The 19,793-nt window shown below is 31.7% G+C and overlaps 1 protein-coding gene across 1 annotated transcript; it reads left to right on the plus strand.

The window, feature by feature from the left end:
• Positions 1–509: 509 nt before the first annotated feature.
• On the plus strand, positions 510–1,230 carry LOC130981293 (probable RNA methyltransferase At5g51130). Its single transcript, XM_057904892.1, has 4 exons — positions 510–611; positions 684–798; positions 951–998; positions 1,073–1,230. The coding sequence occupies exons 1-4, from the start codon at positions 510–512 to the stop codon at positions 1,228–1,230; spliced, it is 423 nt and encodes a 140-aa protein (XP_057760875.1).
• The last annotated feature ends 18,563 nt before the right edge of the window (positions 1,231–19,793 follow it).

The following is a 19,793-nucleotide window of genomic DNA, read 5'->3' on the forward strand; positions in this document are numbered from 1 at the left end:
TATAATCGACCACCTTAACTTATTAACTATTATTGAAACAGGGTGGCTAAAAAGAAAATTTTCAAATGAGATGTCTAATAAGGGCGGTTACAATGTAAACTCATTACAAATCTTTAACACATTGTTTATTCTTATTTGTGAAAATTTAATTTCAATTTCTTGTTCTAATAAGGAATGTAGTTAAGTAATAAATGTTTTCATATCATCATATATAGTATTGGTCTCTGTAGAGATTATTATATTTCAAAGACAGATCCGCAACATCGGAATTCTCCGTTATCTGCGAGTATTAAAAGGAATGAGGTGAGTAAATCATGCATCAAAAATTAATTAAGAGTTGAAGAAGTAATAACATGGAAGGAAAAACAATTGCTTAAACGTAATAAAATTAAAAGAAATACACATATTAAAAATATGTAATAAAAATAAATAAAATTATAATTAAATTATTTTATTTTTTGGAATTTAAACCAAAGCGAGTCATTAAATCAAGAGTAAGGCTAGGTAATATGGAAAAGGAAAACGAAACTAAGAGCAAAAAGGATCAGAAGAAGGATCGACGCGTTAGAATTAGGCAATATGGCAATTTCAGAGGATACTATAAGAAACGAGTATTCCTCCATTTTCTTTGTTTTTGCTTTCTTCTTTTCATTACTGTCAGCTAAAAGATTCAAACTTTACAGAATGCAGGGACTCCTGAAAATGATTCTCGTTTAGAATTCTTGAGAAAGGAATGGTTTGAAGACAAGGAGTGTCTTGATATTGGTTCCAACGATGGCACATTAATTATCTCCATTGGTATTTTCATTGGCCCTCCAAAGATTCAATCTTTTCTTATTCATATTATCAGAATCTTTGAAATTTATGTTTTCTTGCTGTGCAAGTTAAACTAATGACAAAATGGCACTGAGTTTATTAGATAAGTGCTGATTCTTTGTTCTTTTCCGCAGCGAAAATGTTCCGGTGCGAGAGCATTCTTGCAATTGACATTGATCCTGGTATGATCAGTTCTTGCTTGGAACTTAATTAGAATAGAAAAGTGTGATTGATTGTTGTTGTGGGCAATTTGCAGAACTTGTTGAGAGAGCAAATAAGAAATTGAGAAAAGCTGCTGAAAGTGAAATGCAAATTGGTGAGTCCTTCAAGAATCTGAATGATGTGGTCACATTCAAACAAGAGAATTTTGTGGAGAGCCAGCATCCAGAACTCTATCATACTGTTACTTGGTAAACTTTTATTTCGTATCATACATTATTATGTCCAAATTCTTGGATTACATGAAATTAAATATATTTCACCTTGTGCAATAATGCAGTTTTAGTGTAACTCAATGGATACATTTGAATTATGGAGACCGAGGGTTAATCAAATTCTTCTACAATATTTGGGAGGTGCTTCGACCAGTAAGTAATTTTTTTATGTTAATATATGGACAAATCATATGTTTAAAACAATTGGACTTCAAAATTACACAGATGCAGCATTTGAAAACTGTTTACATCTCGCTCCTATGCATTATTATATATGTATAGATTATAGGATTTTCAAAATATACACATAAAATCCTATAACTCGTCGCAGATTATGAAGAATTTACGTTAAAGCATAAACTGCTAGAAGTTATAGTGTTTTATGCACAAAAATAAAGCTACACAAAACGCTATATTGCGTACACTCGTAATAAAAACAGACAAAATTCTCTAAAATCCTCTTCAGTAGTGTAATTAGCAAAACTTTTGAAGATTACACCATATGTACAGGTATGAAAAATTTTCTCTTAATGTTTGTTTTCTCTTCCTAACTAAAGTATTATATATAATCATATTTTGGTTTAAAAAAAAATTCGTCCAAAATTTTACCAAGTTTTAATTTGCCATAGTCAACTAGTACTTATAGTGTGGAATTGAGCTCGTAAACTGCGCTATGGACTATGAAGGATTATCTCAAACTATCTCTTTATAAACGTTATTTCTCTTCATGGATTCATTTTATTATTTTGTACATAATTTTAATATAGTGTTTTGTGTAATTTTATTTTTGTATATAAATCACTATATTTAGTAGCGGTTTATATTTTAACATAAATTTTTCATAATTCGAGATAGGTTATAGGGTTTGGTGTATATTTTGAAAATCCTATAATCTATAACGATTTACATAAAAAAGTCTAGGGGGCAACAATTTTATTACATTTTGGCCAGCATGTAACCAGCAGAGAAAGGTGAGTTATTGGATGAAATCTCACACCAATCTCACACCATCAAATTATCATTGATGGCTAGTTAATGGCTACCAATCACAAATGTTACTGGCCCTAGCATTGCTCTAAGATATATGATTCAAATGTAAACCGTTTTCAAATGTTACTTTTGTATTAAAATTTATTTTAAACATGTGATCTACCACATATATATATATATATATATATATATATATATATATATATATATATATTGGCTAAAAGAAGAGGAAGTTGAATCTTGACTTTTTTTATTTTTGCTTTTAAATTAGAATTATGTTAAGATATTTTGAGTGAGAAACTAGAAACACTTTGATTTTGTCTCTTGATGCAATAGGAGTCAAAACAGAGTTATGAGTAAGGTGTATTATAGTGAAGTATAGCTAGATAGAAGAATCAGGAGATACTTTTTTTTTTGTATCTTAAAGTGCAAAACCATGGTTCTGAAAACCGGACCGGACCGGCCGGTTCAACCGGAAAAACCGGGAACCGGTCAGTTAACCGGTCCGGGTAAGCTCAAAAACCGGCCAGCAAAAAACCGGTAAAAAACCGGTCGAACCGGTAAACCGGTCGAACCGGCTGGTTTTTTAACGATTTTTTATTAAATTAATATATTTAAAATTATTTTTAGATTTTTTAATAATTTTATTTAATATTTAATTAAACCGGTTGAACCCCGGTTGAACCCCGGTCGAACCATTGAACCATTGAACCAGTAACCTCACCGGTTCATTGACCGGTCCGGTTCTCGCAACCTTGTGCAAAACCAGAAACATAGAAGAGAAAAATAAGTAACACGGTCATATATTCTGGTTCGACTACTCAGTGCAATGCAGCCTACATCCAGTCTTCATCACAACAATGATAGAATTTAACTACCTTTCAACAAAATTACATTCACTAATGCTCCTTAGGATTCTAACCAATTTTATCTGGGACAAATTCAGTTTCTAACTTAAACCGAACTTGACTACTAAGAACTTATCCTAACTTTCAACAACAAAGTGCTAACCCAATTTGTAAAAGAATCCCCTCAAAATCATGACAACAAAACAGAAAAACTTACAAAAAATTTTTAAGATAAACATAGGCTTTTTTCTAAGTCTAACTCTCTTGCCTTTTTCCGCTCAATGACTTTTACTTACAAACCTCACAATTTTGCCTTTTAACATTGAAACATAGAAATAATAGATTAAAAAACAAGATATTCAATGAGAACTATGAAGGAGAAGAATAAACAGCTCAATGAGCTATGGGAACCCAAACGTTGTGCTCTTACTCCTTGCTTCAATCCTTGGCCGTTCACCCCTTTAATAGAGGAGTGAAGTTTTCAGGGTTTGAAACTTTTCTTCAGCACTTGTTGACTTCTTTCCCAAAAATCAGTAGTATTGTAGTAGCAACAGCGTTTACAGAGATGAGATGGAGTAAAAGCAATGATTAGACAGTGCATGCAACCATACCTTCTATCTTTTCTTTCATCTTTTGTCATCTTATCTCTTGAATCTGAGCCATGCAATTGAACTTTGGTTCCAAGTAATTTTTTTGAGTGTTGACTCACAATAGAGCACCATTATCTTTACTTTTTTTATTTTTTTCGATCGATGCTTGCGCAGAGGATTTCTTCAGCAACCTTTAACAAAGTACAAATGTGAAAACACCTTTTTATGATTTGCCTTTTTTATTTGATCTTGCATTTTTGCTCTAGCCTCTTTGATTTTTTCTTTTTGTTTGGATTTGAAAACTTATTTTTGTTCTTCATTTTTGCCCTAGTTCTAAGCTTCTTTTTTCTTTCTTTTACTTCAAAGAATTCACGTGGGTGATATGAAAAAAAAAACAGAGAAAGATGAGAGAATTTGATTTCGGTGGAGTGAAATTTAGTTTAAATAATAAAATAAAATTCAATTTCTTTAGTTAGCACCAAGTAATTAGATTTGAAATGAATCACCGTTTGGACTTGTTTATGTTTTTGGGTCAATTTACTTTTTTTTTTTCTTGTAATTCAACCACTCAATCTTTAGATTAAGAGTGATAGTATAAATATTTTGTTTAAGCTGAACTATTTTTGGATTTATATTCATATTTCTTGGACCTAATGTGATTAAATTATTTCTTACACATTAATCAAAATAAACCATACATATAATTGATTTTTAATCCAATAATATTTAATCATCAATAGTTTAATTTTTCAAACTCAATTATATATAAACTTTCTGTGTTATTAGTTTATTTATTTTTTCTTCTTATATTATCAGGGTGGCGTTCTTATATTGGAACCTCAGGCATGGAAGTCATATGTAATAAAGCATGATGTATCGCCTGTAATAATACCATCTTTAATATATCTCTCTCTCTTATCATTCATTTATATTATATGATTGTGAGAATGGATCCTCTCAATTTTTTTAAACAATTGAAGGAGTAAAGTATGATCTTTCATCATTAATTTTATAAATGGAACTAAAAATAAATATAAAAAAAAAGTAATAATAAAGAGTTAGAAATCACATTTTACACTATCTAATTTTTTAACAATTGAAAAGATCCATTCCCATTAATTTTAACTGTTAAATTATAATCATTTATTATGAATTATTTATACAAAATTTTATAAAGTTTAAATATGGATAAGGTTATATTCTTAAAGAACTCATATTTTCAACATATATATTCATATTTTTCCTATACATATGAGACCCTATTCATTCAAGTTTTTTTTTTCTTTTTTGGGATCCCATGCATACTATATTTTTTTAATGGATTGCTATATATAATTGAGTGTGTATTTACTACTTTAATCAATTTTGTTTAGATTCTTTTGATTTTTGGCAGTTAATGGGATCAATTTTGGGAGTGGGGACCTTTTGGCATAACAAAGCATTATTAACTTGTTAATATTTTAATTATGCTTTTAACTCTCTTTGTCCCCAATCAATTACTTACCAAAAATAAGAGGCTACATAATCATATTACTTTCTTTTTAATTGTATTTTTTCTTTTTCTTTTTTTTTTTTGAATTTTATTGTGCAGATTACTGCTGAGAAATTTAAAGAGATTAAATTTCGTCCAAAAAATTTTCAGGAGATACTATTAAATAGGGTTTGTGTTATTTTTATTTCTTTGATGAACTGTATATCAAAATGTGATGTTTGTTCAATTAATAACAAGCATTCAGGTTGCTTTGTTATATTTATTGTGCAATTTTATCATTATATACTTGACACCTGATTTTTTTTTTCTTTTTAGATTGGCTTTAAAAGTGTAGAACATATCAATCCAAGTTGGTTAAAGGCCAAGCTTCGTTACAATAGACCTATTTTGGTTTTTAAGAAATGAGACAATAATTAATAAAAGTGTTGTACCAATTTGGATTCATTCTTTTTTTATAGTTTGATATTTAGATTCATAGGTTGCTCATGGTCATAGAGAGTATAAACAATGCATTAATGAGCAATTTTTTTTCTTTCTTTTTTGATGATGACTTTCATTTGCATCAAAATTGAGTTGAAGGACATATATACCTCTAAATGAGATACACTCTTTTCTTTTACTACATAAGATTTCAATTTAATTTGTATCACGCAAAATTAACAGTTTTGAAACAATGAAAGTCTCTTGTGACTTTTGTTGTCACATAATATTATTAACATGTTTGATTTTACCAATGATCATAAGATTACTTCATTGATATTTTATTAAAACGTTATTTTACAATAAATAAACAAATAAATAAAAAGTTTCTAATTAAAGATGAATTTATACTTGTGAGAATTGTTTTAGCAAATAATTTATAATAAAATTATTTTTAAAAATGAGTTTAATTTTGATGCACTGATAATATAAAGCATTCTACTTAATTACATTTGTTCTTTTGGATGATTATTCATGTAGTTAATGTGAAATATAATTATTGTTACTGATGTAGTGTAATATAATTAGATACACGTGTAAAACTATTTTTTACTAATAGTGTATTAAAATTAAATTAAAAAAATCCAAAAACACTTTTTAATTTTGAAAGAATTTTTTCTTGTTAATTAATTAGTGTTAAAAGTTCAAAACTATCTTAACTTTATCCACCAAAAAAAATCACAGGTTGTAGAGTTGACTTGGTTTCAGGTGGGATTAATTAGGGCTAAGTAGGTGATGTCTAGTGGTTTGTGTGAATGACAGGAAGCAATTATAATCAATCAAATCTGAAGTAATGTTTTACCTTCCTAATTAATTACTACTAATTGAACATCATTAAGAAAAGGACACATTTGATTCCCATTCATGGCTCTAGCCTCTATAGGCTTTACCCAAATGTTAATTCCATATGGTCTTAAGTTATCAATAATAGAGAACATACGGTCCCCACTTTATTATTATTTCATTTGAATTTTTCGACCTAAGTAAGATTAAGCTATGTTTTGAAATTTTTAATAGCCTTTTTAAGGTGCTTCTAGATGTGATTAGTGCAATTGTTTACTATTAATATATATTCTTATGAGAAAAATGCGGTGCATTATTTCATCGGCCACACTTTTTATTTTTCAAAATTAGGAATGGGACTTTAATTCGCGACCTCTAGATAAATATGAAAAAATTATGTCATTTGAAATATAGTTCGTTTACTTCATCCGTTACACTTCGTTAGTTACTTAAGTTTCACATTTATAGCAATAAGATTCTTATTTTGAAAATTTAACTCTCATTTTTTTAACCACTTATAAAACTAATCCTCAAAATAAAGGGAATAAGACTACAAGATTGAATGGTGATGGTTTCAGTGGCTAAGAGAAGGGGGTTGAATCTTAGCCCCTTTTCACTTCAGAACTTTTGCTGGTCTTTGAAACAACTTTTGGAGATTTATTTGATTTTTGTCTCGTCTCTAGCCACGAGACTTTTATTTTTGTCTCGTCACTTGGCACGAGATATTTTGCGGTTTTATCTCCTATGCAGCAAAAACAGAAAATAGAGTAGAAGAGAAAGAGAATTACACCCAGATATATCCTGGTTCAACTGCTAAGTGCAGTGTAGCCTACATCCAGTCTCCATCACAACAATGATGGAATTTCACTATAATCATTCTTGATTACATACACCAATTCTCCCTAGGAACTACCCTTCCTATCTGGGACAAGTCTAGAATTCTAAACCCAATCCTGAACTTGACTTGGTCACTGCTAAGCTTTCAACTGTAAAGTGCTAACCCAACTTACAAGGGGATTCCCACAGAATCATGAAACACAACACAGATGTACAAAGGAACTCTAAGGACATCTATGGCTTTTTCTTTTAATTTTGCACTCTGCCTTTTTTCGCTTTATGACTTTTTCTTACAAACCTCACTATTTGCCTTTTTTCATGAGATTCAAGACAGACAAAATTAAACAAAAAAATATAAAATGAAGAACAGTGAAGAAGAAGAAAATTCTGTTAGCTTAAGTAGCTATGTGAACACTGTGCCTTGCACTCTCACTACTTCTCCTTGCTTCAAACCCTGACTGTTCACTCTTACTTATAGAGAGAAGCCTTCAAGGTTGAAACCAAACGAACCAAGCTAAACTTCGTCTTCTTCAGAAACAGAACCAGTTCGGCCAGAGAGAGAGAAGAGATAACCCATGCAATAACTAACATGCAATTACCTCTAGTCCTTCCTTGGTCATCAATCTTCATCAATCCGAGCCCTTCATCTTTTCTTGCTTTCCAAGATGAACTTCTGGCCCTTGATGCTTCATGATGATGATAGCTTCATCTGCTCCTATCTCTGCCTCTTCCATCACGTAGCCACTGTAACTACCTCCTGTGATGGTTGAGCAAGATCAGAGACAAGCCATCCTTCCAAGAATCTTCTCCTTGCTGGCCGAAATCTTCTTCAACCAATTTTGGTATGGAGAAGTCAAGATCTCATCACAAAATCTTACCATAAGTGAATGAGAATCTTAGCCACAGCATACTTTTTGTTTGCTTTTTCTTGCCATCATTTTGATGGTCTTGTTGCGTGCATCTTCCTCTCTTCGGTGTCTAGTCATGACTTCCATGGTTTGCTGGGTAATGACCGAATAGAGAAGAAGGAGATGAGAGAGAGAAAAGATAAATTGTGAACAATAATTAATGAAGCAAAGAAAGAGAATAAAGGTGAATTGATTTTTTACTCTCCTTGCTGAGCAACGTGTAGCTTAATGATGTCCATCAAATCAAACACCAACTCTCTCTCATATTTCTAATGCATGTATTAACTTCACTTTAATGAAATTTGAATTCCATTAGAAATGGATTCCGTTGGAAGCTAGAAGCAATACATTTGCTTTCTTTCAAACTTGGTTTCGGACCAAGCCTTGGATTATGTAGCAACAATTTTTAATTTGGGCTTGTAGCAATAATAGTTCAATTTGGCCCAAAAATAACTTGCTTCAGCCAAATAAATTAAGACAATTTGTTTCAAGGCTGAGCTACAAGTAACACATTTGGGCTTGCCAATTTTCTTTCCTTTCGGCCCAATTAAAAACCTGCATCACAAAATTATTAATTTAACAAGTAAAAATTAGAATCAATTTAATTAATTATATTAATAATGTTTAGTCATCACAAATGTTAATTTAGAGTTTTCCAAACTCATCAAAATCTCCCCCTTGATGACAAACATTATTAAAATTGAAATGGAAAGAAATTTAAGATTTAAATAAAGAATACTCCCTTTGAAAATTTGAATTTCTCCCCCTTTTAAATTGTCACATGGCTCCCCCTTAAGATATACCATTTTTACTAAGGGAAGCTTTATACATGTAACAATTTTTATCAAGCCTAAGGCAACTATATTATTCAACATATAAAATTTTGTAATGTTGAATGGCTTGATTTATGAGCAGAGTTGAATGATAAACAAAACTAATTTGTTATCATATAAATAATTTTCTGCTCAATAGCAATAAAAAAATTTTAAGTACAGAGTACATAAAAGTAAAGAAAAACATTTGATAATTCCCAAAAATCTGTTGCCAAAACATTTGATTAAATACATAACATTTTTCAGCCATTATATCAGAGCAAAATAATTATCAGTTTATAGCAAGGAAAATATTTTTAATCAAACATAATCATATTAGAGCACAAACAAAAAAATTATCCAGCATTTATTCACATATCAGAGCATAAAGGGATTATCAAAAAATAACTATGTTCCAAATTTCAGCAACTATTTCAACAAAACAGATCATAATCATTAGAACAAGGCACATGGATGATCATGAATCACAAAAGATTTCAGCCCCTGTTGTTTCTTTCAACTTTTCAATTTTTCCAGTTTTCCTCTCCCTTTTGTCATCAAAGGGAAACCTGCAAAAAAATGACAATGGAACACACACAAATATAACCAAAACCAAAATATTCAAGAGTTTAACAAAATATCAGTGGTCTAGAGTATCCAAACAGCCTACAAAGTACCAAACAGAACCAGAATTCAACAAGAAACAAATAAGAGGCGCGGTTATTAACCAATGAAGGATTTTAAAAACTGAAAGTTTTGCTCCTAGAATCAAGGGATGAGGGAATGATAAAGATTTGATTTGACAACAACTCCTTCCTACAAGATTTGATAACACAACTTCAAAAATTGTGATTAACACAAAGAGGAACTTAAAAACTGGTGAGAGTAAGGTCAAAAAAATTTGGTGGGGCCCAAAATAATTAATGTCTACGCAGTCTCCCCCTATATCATGGCCCTTTCAACACAGATTGAAATTTGTCTTCTTCTTTTCTACAAAATAAAACCAGACAGAATCAAAAAATTCACAAATTATCAATAGAGCTTAAATCTATCATTCCCAAACTTTTTCTCAAAGAACAGAATCTGTCTTCACAGAGGGGTTTTGTAAATATGTCAGCAAGTTAGTCTTCAGATTTTACATTGAATATCAATAGTACCCTTTTGCACATGTTCTCTAATAAAATGATATCTAATTTCAATGTGCTTGGTTCTTGAGTGCAGAACAGGATTTTTTAAAATGTTTATAGCACTCATATTATCACAAAATAAGGGTATACTATTGATCTTTAATTTGTAATCTTTCAACTGCGTTTTTAACTAAATTAATTGAGAACAACATGCAGAGGCAGAAATATATTCAGCTTCAGCTGTGGATAGGGCTACAGTTGCTTTTTTTTCTTGACCACATGTTGAGTGATCTCCCAAGGAAGCAACACATGCCGGATGTGCTCCTTCTATCCACCCTATCTCCCGCATAATCTGCATCACAAAATCCTACTGCACAAAAATCACCAGATTTTGGATACCATAAGCCATAATCACTAGTTCCCTTAATGTATCTAATGATGCACTTAACGGCTGAAAGATGGGATTCTTTTGGGTGAGATTGAAACCTTGAGCATACACCCACACTTTGAACAATATCCGGTCTAGAAGAGGTTAGATACATAAGTGAACTAATCATTCCTCTATACCTTGTTTCATCCACATCTTTCTCATTATCATCCTTTTCAAGTTTAGTGTTAGGATGCATTGGTGTTCCCATTAGTTTAGAATTTTCTAGGCCAAATTTCTTGATGAGTTCTAGTGCATATTTTTCTTGGTGAATAAAAGTACCACTAGAAGTTTGTTTAATTTGGAGGCTAAGAAAGAAAGTTAGCTCTCCCATTAAACTCATTTCAAACTCACTAGTCATGAATTTTCCAAACTCTTCACACAAGGACTCATTGGCTGATCCAAACACAATGTCATCCACATAAACTTGAACTAGGAGAATATCATCATTAGATGCTTTAATAAACAAAGTAGTATCGGTGGTACCCCTTTGAAATTGATTTTCCAACAAGAAGGCACTAAGCCTTTCATACCAAGCTCTTGGAGCTTGTCTAAGGCCATAAAGAGCCTTTGAGAGTTTAAAAACATGGTTTGAAAATTCTTTATCTTCAAAGCGGGGGGGTTGTGCCACAAACACTTCTCTATCAATAAATCCATTAAGGAAAGCACATTTTACATCCATTTGAAATATTTTAAAGCCCTTATGGGCAGCATAGGCAAGAAGCAACCTAATTGCTTCCATTCTAGCTACCGAAACAAAAGACTCAAATCTATACCCTCTTCTTGATCGTAACCTTGGGCCACTAATCTAGCCTTGTTACGAACAACTTGTCCATCCTCACCAAGTTTATTTTTAAAAATTCACTTAGTACCCGTTACCTTCTTACCATCCGGATGAGGTACTAGTGTCCAAACCTCATTCTTGTCGAATTGAGCAAGCTCTTCTTGTATGGCTTTGACCCATGATGGATCTTCAAGAGCTTGTTCACATTGTTGGGCTCCATTTGTGACAAGAGTGCAATATTGCTTGGTTCGGATTGCCTTTTGTTTGAGGATCTTGTTGTTACACCTTGAGAAGGATCACCAATGATAAAGTAATGAGGATAACCCCTTATGGATTTCCATTCTCTAGGCTTCCGGAGTGGTGTTGAACTTTGATGAGCTTCTGTGGGTCTCACTGTTTCAGTTTCTCGTGCTGGCTTAGGAGATAAAATGAAAATATCTCCTCCAATCTGACGAGATAAAATTGGACTGACAGATTTTTTATTTTGAGCAGACTTGGGATTTTCACTGGTTTCCTTGACAACTTCTTCACAATCTGTGTCATCATCTATCACAGTACTAGAGATTGAATTAGAATCATAAAAGGTCACATGTATGGATTCCTCTATGGTCCTATGTTCTTTGAGATAAATCCTATAGGCCTTGCTAGTAGTGGAATATCCAACAAACATTCCCTCATATGATTTTGGATCAAATTTACCAATATTTTCTTTGTTGTTTAGCACAAAACATTTGCATCCAAAAATATGAAAATACTTAAGATTTGGAGGGGTTCCTTTCCATAGCTCATAAGGAGTTTTCTTTAACCCTTTTCTAATAATGGTCCTATTCAAAATGTAGCATGCTATATTTATAGCTTCAGCCCATAGGAATTTTGGAACCTCATTTTTACATAACATAGCCCTAGTCATCTCTTGAAAGCTTCTATTCCTTCTTTCAACAACCACATTTTGTTGACGTGTTCTAGGGTATGAAAAATTATGAGCAATTCCAAAGTCATCACAGAATTTTTCAAAGTCTTGGTTTTCAAATTCCTTTCCGTGATCACTTCTCAAATGGGCCACTTTTAAATCTTTCTCATTTTGAATTTTCTTGCAAAGGGTTGAAAAAACATGAAAAGCATCATTTTTATGAGCAAGAAAAAGTACCCAACCAAATCTAGAGTAATCATCCACCACCACTAGACCATAGTGTTTACCTCCTAAACTTTGAGTTCTTGTTGGACCAAAAAGATCAATGTAACATCTCTAATGGCCTTTTGGTTGAAATTCCATCTTTTGGTTTAAAAGAAGATTTTACTTGTTTGCCTAATTGGCAAGCATCACAAGTAAGATCCTTATCAAATTTGATATTTGGAATTTCTCTAACCAAATTTTTCTTGACTAGCTTAGAAATTTGGTACATGCTACCATGACCCAACTTTCTATGCCATGGCCATTTTTCAGATTCAAGAGATGTAAAACATATTACATTTTGTTCTTTCAAGTCTTCAAGAGTCAAACCATACACATTGTTGCATCTTTTAGTCTCAAATAAAATATCTCCAGTTTTTTCACAAACAACCAAACACACAAACTTTCTAAAAATAACTTCAAAGCCTAGATCACATAATTGGCTTACACTAAGTAAATTATGTTTCAAATCATTCACAAGAAGAACATCATTTATACAAGATGAAAAGCTTTTACCGACTTTTCCAATGGCCACTATCTTTCCTTTTCTATCATCACCGAAAGTGACAAGTCCTCCATCATACTCATCAAGCTTTATGAAGAAGGTTGTCTTTCCGGTCATGTGCCTAGAGCATCCACTGTCCATATACCACATATTTTCCTTCCGTTTGGATGCTAGGCACACCTACAAAACAAGCTCAAGTGACCTTAGGTATCCAAATCTTCTTGGATCCTTTCACGTTAAACCATCTCTTATGTCCTAGTCCATTATAATCAAAAACAACTTTGTAAACTTTATCACCAATCATCCTTTCGCCAAAAAAACATTGAATGGGAAAGTGGCCACTTCGGTTGCATAATCTACAAAACCTTGGAGTTTTTGTTTTGTTAAAGTAGGTTGGGTTTTGAAACCTTGTGTCATTAGAAGATGAAGCAATATTTCCAAAACAAGGTTTTTCAACATATTTGAAAGTCTTTTGAAACCCCAAGCCAGCTTTATCAAAAAGTGATTTTTGACTAGCCAAAATTTGATTTAAATTTTCAGAACTTTGAGTGAACTTGGCTAGGTCATTTTCAAGATTTTTGATCTTTTTCAGCAACTCTTCATTCTCTTTAAAACATTTTACATATGCAACAACAGAATGGTTACTTTCACAGCTTTTAAGTTGAGCTTTTAACTGCTTATTTTCTTCAACAAGTTCAGTAGCAGTTTCGGCCTCCCTTAGCTTCTCTTTGAGAAAATTATTTTCAGCTTTAAGGATGGTGATTTGTTGTTTAAGATCTTGGTTATCGAGCAAAAAACATCTTATTTTTTCAGAAAGGTGGTCTATCATAAGATGAAGATCTTAAGTGTTTGGATTATGAAAGACTACCTGTTCAATGTTATCTGCCATGAGACATGGTTGTGACTTGGTCTCGGATTCTTCATCACTGTCTGAGTCATTTTTCAAGTCCTCCCATGATGCCATCAGCCCTTTTTCTTTTTTTCTTTTGTTTTCTCTTCTTTCTTCAACTTAGGACAATCTGACTTGAAGTGCCCGGTTTCTTTACAATTGTAGCATGTAACATTGCTGAGATCCTTCCTTTGTTTTCTGAAGCTGCTTCCTTTACCTCTCTCCTTGGATTTCATCATTTTCCTGAATTTTTGGACAAACAACACAAACTCATTTTCAGAAGAATTATCACTGGATTTATCATCCAGGGGGTTAGTCACAGATGAAAAAGCAATTCCTTTCTTTTTTGAATCTTTTTTCAAATAAGTATTTTCAAAAGCAAGTACGTTTCCTCTCAAATCATCATATGTCATGGAATCTAGACCACTGCTCTCGAAAATGATTAATACTTTTGTTTCCCACTCTTTAGTGAGACATCTCAACACTCTTCTCACAAGTACAGAATTAAAATGCGTTATTCCCATAGCATCCAAGCCAACAATGATGACGTTGAAACGTTCGAATAGTTCATCAATAGATTCTCCTTCCTTCATTGCAAACATTTCATACTCTCTGTTCAACATATCTATCCGAGTCTTCTTCACAATGGTGGTTCCTTCATGAGTGATTTGAAGTTTATCCCAGATTTTCTTTGCCGTTGTACATCGTGATACCCGTCGGTATTTCTCAAAGCTGATAGCATAGTTAAGCAGATTGATAGCCTTGGCATTGAGCTCCACCTTCTTTCTGTCCTCTTCGGTCCAGGTTGCTTCAGGTTTGAGAGAGATTACTCCTTTTGCGCTTGTGATGGTTGGGAATTGGAGACCCTCCAGGATGATCTTCCAAAGTCTGTAATCCACTACTTGCACAAAGATCTTCATTCTCTCCTTCCAATAGGTATAGCTTTTCCCATTGAAAAAAGGAGGTCTGTTGCTGGACTGTCCTTCTGTAAGGTTGTATGTCACCAGATTTGAGCCACTGCTTTCTGCCATCTGGATCTTTTCTCTAAGCTACAAAGCTTGATCTCTTTCAGACCAAGCTCTGATACCAATTGATGGTTTCAGTGGCTAAGAGAAGTGGGGGTTGAATCTTAGCCCCTTTTCACTTCATAACTTTTGCTGGTCTTTGAAACGACTTCTGGAGATTTATTTGATTTTTGTCTCGTCCCTAGCCACGAGACTTTTCTTTTTGTCTCGTCACTTGGCACAAGATATTTTGTGGTTTTATCTCCTGTGCAGCAGAAATAGAAAATTGAGTAGAAGAGAAAGAGAATTACACCCAGATATATCCTGGTTCAGCTGCTAAGTGCAATGTAGCCTACATCCAGTCTCCATCACAACAATGATGGAATTTTACTATAATCATTCTTGATTACATACACCAATTCTCCCTAGGAACTACCCTTCCTATCTGGGACAAGTCCAGAATTCTAAACCCAATCCTGAACTTGACTTGGTCACTGCCAAGCTTTCAAATGTAAAGTGCTAACCCAACTTACATGGGGATTCCCACAAAATTATGAAACATAACATAGATGTACAAAAGAACTCTAAGGACATCTATGGCTTTTTCTTTTAATTTTGCACTATCTGCCTTTTTCCGCTCTATGGCTTTTTCTTACAAACCTCACTGTTTGCCTTTTTCCATGAGACTCAAGACAGACAAAATTAAACAGAAAAATACAAAATGAAGAACATTGAAGGAGAAGAAAATTCTGTTAGCTTAAGTAGCTATGTGAACACTGTGCCTTGCACTATCACTCCTTTTCCTTGCTTCAAACCCTGACTGTTCACTCTTACTTATAGAGAGAAGCCTTCAAGGTTGAAACCAAACAAACCAAGCTAAACTTCTTCTTCTTAAGAAACAAAACCGGTTCGGCCAAAGAGAGAGAAGAGATAACTCATGCAATAACTAACATGCAATTACCTCTAGTCCTTCCTTGGTCATCAATCTTCATCAATCCGAGCCTTTCATCTTTTCTTGCTTTCCAAGATGAACTTCTGGCCCTTGATGCTTCATGATGATGATAGTTTCATCTGCTCCTATCTCTGCCTCTTCCATCACGTAGCCACTGTAGCTACCTCCTGTGGTGGTTGAGCAAGATCAGAGACAAGCCATCCCTCCAAGAATCTTCTCCTTGTTGGCCGAAATCTTCTTCAACCAATTTTGGTATGGAGAAGTCAAGATCTCATCACAAAATCTTATCATAAGTGAATGAGAATCTTAGCCACAGCATACTTTTTGTTTGTTTTTTCTTGCCATCATTTTGATGGTCTTGTTGCGTGCATCTTTCTCTCTTCGGTGTCTAGTCATGGCTTCCATAGTTTGTTGGGTAATGACTGAATAGAGAAGAAAGATATGAGAGAGAGAAAAGATAAATTATGAACAATAATTAATGAAGCAAAGAAAGAGAATAAAGGTGAATTGATTTTCTACTCCCCTTGCTGAGCAACGTGTAGCTTAATGATGTTCATCAAATCAAAGACCAACTCTCTCTCATTTTTTCAATGCATGTATTAACTTCACTTTAATGAAATTTGAATTCCATTAGAAATGGATTCCGTTGGAAGCTAGAAGCAATACATTTGCTTTCTTTCAAACTTGGTTTCGGACCAAGTCTTAGATTATGTAGCAACAATTTTTAATTTGGGCTTGTAGCAATAATAGTTCAATTTGGCCCAAAAATAACTTGTTTCAGCCAAATAAATTAAGACAATTTGTTTCAAGACTGAGTTACAAGTAACATATTTGGGCTTGCCAATTTTCTTTTCTTTTGGCCCAATTAAAAACCTGTATTACAAAATTATTAATTTAACAAGTAAAAATTAAAATTAATTTAATTAATTATATTAATAATATTTTGTAATTACAAATATTAATTTAGAGTTTTTCAAACTCATCAAATAATATGGAAATCAATTGAACATGACTTTGAACTAATTAAGTCTATTTATAATATGTAAAATTGTAAATCAATGCTAATATTTATACGTATGACATCAATTATTAAAATACTTATCTATACGTTCATAGACATCACATATATAGACATCAAACACTTATTTTTGCATTTCTTCTTTTTATTTTATCTATTGTTCTTTAACAAAAAAATTCGAAAAGTTTATTTGATATCAAATTTAGGGTGTTCATATATCATTGCTCAAATTGCTCTTTGCGGACCTCATTGATAATGCATGTTCGTCAACTTTATATATATCATCGCAGATAAGATAGCTGCGGCCCCCAAGACATAAGATAATAGAGTTTAACTCTTTTTTAGGTTTATATCAACTAATTTTAAAAAATATTTTTTATTTTAAATTCTAAATTATAAATCTTAAATTTTATACTCAATTTTATTTTTATACTCTAAATTTTTCAAAATAAAGAGTTTAAAAAAAATTAATAAAAAAATATTTAATATTAATTAATAAAAAATTAGTTTTCTATTACTATTTTAGTCTCCAACATGTGAGCCAAATTTTAATTTAGATCCTAACATTTTAAATGTCCTATTTCAATTCTAAACTTTCAAATGGTTTAATGTTATCTCATAAACTGCATTTATTTTTTAGAACAGGACAAGATAAAAGAACAAAAATACAAAATTTAGTATTTTGTATTCTATTTAGTAATAAAGTAGAATAAATTAAGAATATTTATTTTCATTTTTTTATTAAAAAATTTGAGATGAAAAATATAATAATAAAAAGTATAATTATGAAAAATGAATAAGAATAATAAAAGAAAAAATAAAAAATAAGTTGTATCCATGTTACTATGTTAGTGTCTTTGTGTCCTTCCTATCATGAATACAAAATATACTAATTCAGTATTTTTAGATATAATATCTCTGTTCATGTCTTATATGCCAAATATGATTTTGTATATTAGTATCCCTATCTTAGTATTCCTAAATAAACGCAGGCATAGTTATTAGTTAGATTTGACATGAATAATTATTTAAAAATCAATATAATGTTTGATTTTGGTATATAAGTAAAATCGATTTACCAATAATTACTAATGTAAAAAATTTTCTGCTAATGTAGTCAAATATATATTTTAGGGAAAAAGTATTATCAATAGTGGGGCAAAGGTATCATTGTACCTTAACATAGTAGTAGTAATTAAGCAAAAAGTTCAAATAGAATTAAGCCTAAACCCAAAATTTCTAAAACAAGGGTCCAATTGAATCATGATCATAATTAACTTCTTACTTTATCCTTTGTCCATTTTCTTCATTTGGACCTAACATGACTTTTTTCTTATTCATAAATATGTGTATATATACAGAGCAAAATTTTTCCACCCTTCATCATCTTCAGCAATGGATTATAGAGAAAAAACAAAGAATATGATGAAACCCTTTGACTTTTTAGAACAAGAACAATTCAATAATTCTTCAGCATATTTTTCATACCCTTATTGTTCTTCCTTCATCCTCTACAATAATCCAAATCACAACATGGAACATAATGCAAGGCCTGAGGGTGAAAAGGGAAATTCCAATTCACTCACACCAATTTGTGATGAACCATACTATGAACAACATTCTTCTTGTTGTGCTAAGTCAGACACAGACTCATGCAGTGGGGGAGGTGCTAATGATGCCGCAGTCGAAGACGAAGAAGAAGAAGAAGAAGTGAGTTTGGATGAGTTGTTGCTTGATGGAAAAGCAAAGAAGAAAATTGAAGAATTGGCTGCAATGGTTGGAGTTAGGACTACTGAGCCAGTGGTTGTGCTAACTGAAGTTGTGAGAGTCCTCAAGATCATGAAGAAGATTACTCTTTATTAATTATGTTCTTAATTGAGGTTAAGAATGTTAATTATTCTCCTTTGGTGAGCTTAATCTTTTTCTTCTTTTATTTATTTTTTACATTTTGAGATGTGACTTGTGTAAGATGTCTACTATTCCTTCTTATGTGTTTATGAAGCTAAACACTTAGAAATAATTATTGAGCTTCATAATTTATTATTATTTTTTTCTATTGATATGTTTCTAGTTTCTACTTTTTCTCATTCAAAACAAATGTTCTTCATCATAAGGTGTAATATTCAATATTTTTCGGACCCTGAAAAGTTTTGATAAATTTTATTTGGCCACCATCTCTCTAGCTCAGCTCGTCCATGCAATTTTGCGTAAACTAGAGGTGTAAAATATTTATATAAAATGACACGACACCTTCGAAAATGTGTTTTGAAGGATCTGTGATTAGTTATTATTCTAATTTTAATATATTATATCAAAGATATTTTAAGAGTTTTCAACTTAAGGCATTAAATGTTTTATAAAAATTGAATTACTTTAAAAAGCATGTTCTAAATATGTGATTTTGAAAAAAAAGGAAAAGAAAAAGAAATTCATCATTTTCATTATTGCAATTTAAAAAATATTAAAATACCTTGGATCAAAGTCCTTTTGTATTCTATACATAACTATTTCAATCTAATAAATAATCTAATTGCTTATTGTATCATGCAGTTGTTATCAAAATATCATAATAAAGTTTAATCCAAGAAATATTTTACTCACACTAAATATGAAATATTTGACAAAAGTTTAACAAAAAGTAAAAAAGTTAAATAAATAATAAAGTTAAATAATCCCATATATTATTAGGGGCATGTATATTAGTAGATATGCATCCATCAAATTATTAAAGGTAGAGGATATTTTTTTTCTCTCTAGTTTATCAAAAATTTCAAAAATACTTTTAAATTTTATTTTATTTTTATTCTAAAAATTTTTTACTTACATAAAATGTGTTTTTGACTGCTAAATTTTCAAGAAGTTTAGGACCAATCGCTTAACAACTAGGAATTAATGCAGAACTTTGTGTCTAACTTGATTGTATTGA

This window comes from Arachis stenosperma, chromosome 5 (assembly GCF_014773155.1).
Source record: "Arachis stenosperma cultivar V10309 chromosome 5, arast.V10309.gnm1.PFL2, whole genome shotgun sequence".
NCBI classification, from domain to species: Eukaryota; Viridiplantae; Streptophyta; class Magnoliopsida; order Fabales; family Fabaceae; genus Arachis; species Arachis stenosperma.

What these genes read in the sequence shown, in the direction of transcription:
- LOC130981293 (XM_057904892.1), top strand. Translation starts at nt 510, where the DNA reads ATGGAAAAGGAAAACGAAACTAAGAGCAAAAAGGATCAGAAGAAGGAT. An exon ending in CACATTAATTATCTCCATTG is followed by an intron (nt 799 to 950) that starts GTATTTTCATTG and finishes TCTTTTCCGCAG; the next exon opens with CGAAAATGTTCCGGTGCGAG. An exon ending in TGCAATTGACATTGATCCTG is followed by an intron (nt 999 to 1,072) that starts GTATGATCAGTT and finishes GGCAATTTGCAG; the next exon opens with AACTTGTTGAGAGAGCAAAT.